This window comes from Elephantulus edwardii, unplaced genomic scaffold (genome assembly GCF_000299155.1).
Source record: "Elephantulus edwardii isolate Elephantulus edwardi_28Jun2011 unplaced genomic scaffold, EleEdw1.0 scaffold00032, whole genome shotgun sequence".
Taxonomy (NCBI): domain Eukaryota; kingdom Metazoa; phylum Chordata; class Mammalia; order Macroscelidea; family Macroscelididae; genus Elephantulus; species Elephantulus edwardii.
Window position 1 is genome coordinate 9,696,624 of NW_006399782.1, and position 7,979 is coordinate 9,704,602.

Sequence of the window (7,979 nt, forward strand, 5' to 3'; positions counted from 1 at the left end):
AAACTATTCACATCTTTTAGTATATAGTATATGAAGACAAAAACCACAGCAGAAGTGAAAATGCTTTCATTTGGTTTTAGAAGGGTGAGAAAATATCGTTTGTACTATTATGGAATCTTTATTTTGATCTTTCTTATCTTTCTTCCTTTAGTACTACAAAGTAATCATTTCTTGCACCTACTACAAACTGATGATGTTCAAATAGGATCTACAGTCATGACTATGCTACAGAACATACTACACATCAACAGGTGATTTAGTTTTACAAAATATTACTGATGGGTTTTTTTATCATATGCATTACCGATTTTATGCCAGTTTTGCTGAAATCATTCTTTATACATTATCTGTACATGATACTTTAAAAGCCCTATTATTACTGTTTCTCTCTTAATAAAATTTTGACATTAGGAAATTTGTGTTGAATTAGTATAATCTCAAAACTTAAGAAACTTTAACCAAATCTCAAGCTTACAGTAAATAATTACTGTGATACCTGAACAATAATACTAGAAACACAATAAAAATACTTAATTTTAAAAATTTATTAGCAAATATCAGACAACTATTGAGTGCTTAATATTGTGCCAGGTATATGGAAGGAGGAAGAAGTTCTGATGGAAGATGAGTAAGGAGTTGCTCTGCTCACCCAAAGGCAGGTGGTTCAAATCCACCAGCTCTTCTGTGGGATAAAGTTGAGCAGTCTCTTCTCATATGATTTACAGCATATGAAAACCGGTAAAGGGTCAGCTGTGAGTTAGTTTCAACTTGATGGCACATAACAACAATACTGTAGAAGAGTTTAAAAGGAAATGGACAGTTTTATAAGGTTAATTTGAAAGACAGAATATATATTATTGATATTTTTGATTCTTAAGCAGCTACTATGTAACTACCAAGTGGAAAGAGCCTATTAGCATAGTAGGTTAACTTTTAGGCTGCTAACTGAAGGATAAGTAGTTGGAACCCACAAACCAAGTCCACAGGACACAAGTGAAATACTTGCTCCCAATAAGATTTATAGCTTCAGAAAATTGTTAGAGGTTCAGCATGAATTAAAATGGACTTTGGCAGTAGATTTCATTTGGTTTTTTATATGTCAGATTAGAGTACTAGTGCCTTGGTGTATAATCACCTGTCTACTACCTGAAAGGTCAGGAGTTAAAAACCACAGACTGCTATGTGGAAGAAAGAAGTGATAGTCTGATTCTAAGAATATAAACAATCTTAGACTCCCTATGAGCAGGTCTGCTGCATCCTGCAAAGTTATTATGAATCAGAATTGACTCAGTGACAACCACGTACTGTGTGCATGCCAAGTACTGTGCCTGCTTTACATAGTCACAAGTTAAAATATTTAAATAAGATTTTCTAATCTTCAAAGAATTGAATGTAAATTGTAATAAACATTTTGGGGTGATTACATTTTAGAGAGCTAAGTTATAGTGTAAAAAGTGTTTAAAAGGGTTCTCCCACCATCCCCGCCGTGGTTCCCAGCAGCTTGGTGGCAGGTGGAGTGGCAGTGCCAGAGCAACCCAGCTTCATGAAGGTCTGTTCATGCCGTGACCCACAGGCTCTGGGCACGAGCCCTACCTGCTGCCAACATGTCCAAGAGGAAGGTCACCTCGGCCAAATGGGTGGTGAAGGAGGAGCCCAAGAGGATATCAGCGAGGCTGTCAGCTAAGCCACCTGCAAAAGTAGAATTGAAGCTCAGAAAGGGCAGCAGGAAAGGAGATGTCTTCTGAGGGGAAAAAAAAAGGAGCAAACAAAAGAGAAAAGGGGAGCAAAGGGAAAACAGGCTGACATAACTACTAACCAAGAAACCAAAGAAGATTTACCTAAAAATGAAGAGTCCAGCCTCTGATGAAGCAGGAGAAAAAGAAGCCAAGTCTGATTAATATTTGTCTACCGTGTCTTATCAGTGGTTCTTGTATCTCCCTTCTTGTACAATCCAAAGGAATATTTTTATCAACTGTTTTGTAAATAAAAATTTTTTTTAGTAGCTGTAGAAATATTTTTAAGAAGAAGGAAATCCCACTTCATCCCATTTTTAAGTGTAAATGCTTTTGTTCAGAGGTGAGATCATTTGCTGGTTGTTTATTTTCTGGTACAACCAGAAAATATTGAATATTAAAATTGTGGGTGGCTTTGGATGTCAGTGTCACATTCCATGGGGGAAAGGGGACAGTTTTTATATCCCATAATACATAGCATACTTAATAACCATTTGACATCATAGTCATGCACTTATGACTTGAATATTTTAAGTCTATTTTCAATGTTTTTTAGATACATAAATTAGAATATTGTTTAGTAAAATTTCTTCTTAAACATAAACACTCCTCTTCATGGCTTTCTCCCTGTCAGAACTATGGATTCTGTAACATCTTTGGTCTTGATAGTCCAATTTTTGTAATAACTTTGTTATGTGTTGTGAACGGTTGAAAATTTGAAAGTGTAGTGTTTGTATGCAGAACAGATCATCCGGGACACTGGGCTGTACGAGGAGGAATGTGGCATCAAGACTGGTGGAAGATTCATCAATAATCTGCATTATACAGATGACACAGCCTGCTTGCTGAAACTGAGGAGGACCTGAAGCGCTTATTGCAGAAGGTTAAGGACTGCAGCCTTCAATATGGATTGAAGCTCAACATCGAGAAAACAGATTCTCACCACTGCGCCAATTGACAGCATCATTATGGATGGCGAAGAGATTGAGATAGTTAACAGTTTTAGTTTACTTGGCTCCACAGTCAACACTCTTGTTACCAGCAGCCAAGAAATTAAGAGACGAATTATATTGGGAATGTCAGCTGCCAGGGACCTCTCCAGAGTACTGAAGAGAAACGACATCAGGCTGGAGACTAAGGTGCGCCTGATCCAGGCTATAGTCTTCGCAATTACATGCTATATGTCAGAGAGCTGGACATTGACTAGGGATGATAGAGAATTGATGCCTTTGAGCTGTGGTGCTTGAGAAGAGTGTTGAATATACCATGAACTGCTAGGAGAACAAACAGGTTTGTCCTGAAGAGGGTGAAGCCAGGCTGCTCCTTGGAGGCAAGGATTCTTAAGCTTTGTCTGACATATTTTGGGCATGTTGCAACGAGGGACCAGTCTTTGGAGAGGGACATCATGTTTGGGAGAGTGGAGGGACAGCGCAGGAGAGGAAGACCCTTGATGAGATGGATTGAATAAGTGATTGGAGTAATGGGAGTGGGTGTGTCGGAGACAGTGAGGTTGGCACAGGATAGAACTGCGTTTAGGGCTCTTGTACGTAACTACAACAACAAAGTGATGTGACAATTTATTAACAAGTGAAGATGTTGGTACTTACTTTCTTCTTTATGAAAACTTTCCTCCAAATTTAAAGCTGGAAGGTCACTGTAATTTAGGAAAAATTATAACTATGTGGCTTTTTACATTTTTGGTACATACACTAAGAATTTTGTACAGGTTGTTCATAATGTCTCTGTACTTACTGGCACCTAAAACAATAAAATAAAAACCATGAGAGAGAAAGAAAAGTGTTTAAAAGGGTTAAAAGAGTATCTAAACCAAATTGGGGAGCTTTAGTGGCCTAGTCTTTGTCCTTAGAAAACTGATCTGCTACCCTGACAACAAACAGTCCAAACCAGCAGCAGCTCTCAGGGAGAAAAATGAGTAATCTCCCTCTTGTAATTTCTAGTCTCTGAAAATTCACTGCAGAGTTAACTGTGACTTTGTTCCAGATTGACAGCATATAACAGTTCCTCTCAGACAGATAAACCTAAAGCCTGTTTATCTCAGTTTCTTTTTTCCTATTCATCTTAGCTCCTTATCCCCAGTACATCAAGCTCAATTTTCAACTAAACGTTGTATGCTAAAGGGTAACAATGTTATGAATAAACAGGACAGACAGAACCATACTCAGAAATGAAGATACTTTAGAAGTATCAGACAAAATTTAAAGAGGGGCTTAGTTAGGTCACTGATGGAAAAAGACTTTATACAAGAACAGTGGGTATTGTGTTCAGAGAGCTAGAAATTGTAATAAACAATCAAATAGAATTATTAGAAATAAAAAATAGTAACAGATAAAGAAAATTATCTGATGAATTATCAGTACAGAGGGCATAGTCAATAAAAGATCAGGGAACTTGAAAATATGTCAGTAGAAAGGTACCAAGCTGTAAAGAAAAAAATAATGAGGAAAAAGAATACTCAAGAACTATGGGACAGTTACAGAGTATAAAATGCCAAATTGGCAGGATAAAGATCAACATACAAAAATCAATTGGATTTCTCTACAGTGACAAAGAGAAAACAGAACTGGAGCTTAGAAAAACAATACCCTTTGGCGAGCTCTGGTGACCTAGTGGCAAGAAGCTGCACTGCAATTTCAGAGGTACACAGTTCGAATCCACCAGATGCTTGGCTGGAGAAGGAGAAACAATCTCCTCCTGTATCAGTCAGATCTGATTTGACAGTACACACAAAAAATAATGAAATACGGCATTGAAGTCTATGGGGGAGAGAATAGTCTAAAAGTATTATATTTTAGGTCATTATTTTTATCGTAGGAGTATGCAATGAGGGTTGCAGAGTGGATTATATTTGGGGGTAGGGGGTGGGGTTTGGGGAGGTGCGGGGGGGGGGGTTGGGTACCAATGAGGGAGTTTTTCTTTTGCTTTTCAAGGAGAGGAGCAAACGGGGGGGGGAGGGGTTTGTGCGGGAAGAAGGGTGCAACAATGAATGAATGGAATTCCAAAATCTCTGTAGATGTTCATTGAAATGAAAAATAAACAACCTAAATTTAAAAAGAAATAATAATAATGAAATAAAATTTAAAAGAAAAGAAAAACAATACCCTTCACAATTGCTAATTACAAGATTAAATACTTGGGGAGCAAATCTAACCAGAAGCACAAAGGATCTATTCAAAGAAAATGACAAAACATTACTACAAGAAACAAAAAGAGACCTGAAAAAGTGGAAGACTGTCCCTTGCTCATGGATAGGAAGACTCAATATTGTGAAAATACTACCAAAGGCAGTTGACACGTTCAAGGCAATCCCAATACAAATACCAATTCCATTCCTCAACGAGATGGAAAAGGCAATCTCCAATTTCATTTGGAATGGAACGAGGCCCCGAATATGCAAACCACTCCTTATAAAGAGAAACAAGGTAGGAGGCATCTCACTCCCTGATTTCAGATCCAACTACATTGCCATGGTGGTCATGACAGCGAGGTACTAGTACAATGACAGATACATAGATCAATGGACTAGAACTGAGAATTCAGAAATCAGCCCATCTACGGATGGCCGACTGATTTTTGACAAGGAGATTAAATCAGTCAATTGGGGAAATGACAGCCTTGTTAACAAATAGTGCTGGCAAAATTGGAAAACTATCTTATCTATAGAAAACTGAAGCAAGATCCACACCTCACTGCATACACAAAACCCAACTCAAAGTAGATCATGGACATTGGACTAAAACCAAGGACTATAAACTTCATTAAAGAAAAGCTGGAAAAAGCTTACAAGTCCTAATTCACAAAATAAACAGTTTTCCAAGCATCCTAGAAAACCTACAAGAAGGAGAGGATAAAAATAGCTGAATGGGACCTTGTAAGAATCAAATCCTTGTGCACCTCTAACAACTTCTCCAACAGGGTAAAAAGAGAAGCCACAGAATGGGAAAAAAAATACTTGGTTATGACATGTCAGACAAGGACTTATATCTAGAATTTATAAAATACTTGAGCATCACAAGATAAGGGTAAATATCCCAATTGAAAAATGGACACAGGATATGAACAAACACTTCACTAGAGAAGACATTCAGATGGCAAACAAACACATAAGAAATGTTCAAAATCCCTAATTCTAAGATGCAAATCATAACAGCTGTGAGATATCATCTCACCCCAGTAAGAATAGCAAAATTTAACAGAACAGCAAACATCAAATGCTGGCGAGGTTGTGGAGGATTTGGAACCCTTATTCATTGTTGGTGGGAGTGAAAAATGGTGTAGCCAGTATGGAAGGCTGTATGGTGCTTTCTCAAAAAGTTGCAAATAGAAATACGGTTTGACCCAGCAATTCCACTACTGGGAATTTACCCTAAAGAAACCATAACCGCCACCTAAACAGATATATGCACACCCATATTTATTGTGGCTTTGTTTGCAATAGCAAAGAGCTGGAAACAACCCAATTGCCCGTCAACAAACGAATGGATAGAGAAGCTCTGGTATATTCACACAGTGGAATTCTATGCAGCATTGAAAAACAAAGAACTCATGAAGTATTATGCAGAGGGAATGGCCCTAGAGTACAGTATGCTGAGTGAAATATCTGTCAGAAAAGGACACATATCACATATGGCCACTATTGTAGAATGGGACTGACATCAGGGTTGAGGAAAGACAGAGAAGGAGGGGAGGAATGATGTATACTGCATTTAAGCAGATGAGGGAGAGAATTGTTTTAAAAGGGATATATGATTGGGTATTATTGTCATGACAGGAGTTTGGAATGACGGCTGCACAGTGGAGTGGACTTGAGGGAAGGGATTGCATAATAATGAAAGAGTTTTACTTTTCAAGAAGAGTGAATTGAGGGGAGAAAAGTGCAACAATGAATGACTCGAAACCCTAAGTCTCTGCAAACTTTCATTAAATATTTAATGCAAAAAAGTGTAAAATTCATAATGGAAATGCCAGGAGGAACAGGAAGAGAAAAAGAAACAGAAGAAACATTTTAAGTGACTATGAGAATTTTCTTGAAATTTTTATGGCTCCCAGCCATAGGTCCTGGAAGTGCAGAGAACAGGATATACACCTAAACATCTGCACTAAGGCATAATGTATTCGAAAGGCAGAAATTTAAGACAAATTCTTGAGAGAAGTTGTAGGGAGGACCTCACCTCTAAAAGAACAAGTATAAATATTACATTTGATTTCTTTATCTTCAGAAATTACTCAAGAAGGAAGAGTATGGCATGAAACATGTAAAATGTTGAGGGTGAGAAGCAGTGGCACCAAAAAAGCCTTCAGTATAGGTTATACCTTAATATGAAGAAAAATAAAGTCAATGATTTCCTCCTGCATGGATCAATAACCAGTGCCCATGGAAGCAGCAATCAAGAAATCAGATGACGTGCTGCACTGGGTAAAAGACCTATTTTACAGAGCAGAAATATCAGTTAGATTACTAAAGTGCACCTAACCCAAGGCATGATATTTTCAGGCATTTCTGATGCACGTAAAAACTGGGAAATGAAAACGGATGACCAAGGACAAATTTGAACTGTATTAATGAATAATATTAAAGAATAACAAGGAAGTCATTGTTGTTAGGTGCCATCAAGTTGAGTATGATTAATAGCGACCCTGTGAACAAAATATAGGAACTTAGTCCTGTCCTGTGCCATCCTTACACCTCCCGACACACAGCCCATTGCAGCAATCACCTTGTCAATCTACCTGGTTGAGGGTCTGCCTGTCCTTCACCAACCCTCCACCCTTCCCAACATCATATCCCTCTCCAAAAAATAGCACTTCTAGCATTATGTCAAAAATATGTGAGGCAAAGCCTCACCATTCTTTCCTCCAAAGAGCACTCCGGTTGCACCCTCACTAAGATATCTTTTTGTTTTCTTGGCTATCCGTGGGATGTTGAGTGCTCTTCTCCAACACCACGGCTCAAAGACATCAATTTTTTTTCTGTCATCCATATTCTTTATCAAGGTCTCAGATGCATAGCTAGTAATTGGAAAGGCCATGGACTGAATCAGGCACACCTAAAGTCCTCAAACTGAAAGCACTACTCCTCAATAATTTGAAAGGCTCCCTAACTTGAGATTATCCCAGTGCAAGGTATCTCCTTATTTCCTGACTGCTCAAAGGCGTTTGTGTGGATCATAATAAACTGTGGCTGACTCTGAGAAGATTGGTAATCCCAGAACATTTAATCGTGCTAAC

General features: G+C 38.1%; 1 protein-coding gene and 1 pseudogene across 2 annotated transcripts in view; both read left to right on the forward strand.

Annotated features, from left to right (window-relative positions):
• Positions 1-7,979, forward strand: part of IQCB1 (IQ motif containing B1) — an 80,964-nt gene that overhangs the window by 42,519 nt on the left and 30,466 nt on the right. For both annotated transcript variants that reach the window (XM_006884243.1, XM_006884242.1), the window contains exon 5: positions 152-251. In XM_006884243.1, the coding sequence (XP_006884305.1) occupies positions 152-251 (100 nt within the window). The remainder of the gene's footprint in view (positions 1-151; positions 252-7,979) is intronic.
• Positions 1,605-1,898, forward strand: LOC102862230 (annotated as a pseudogene).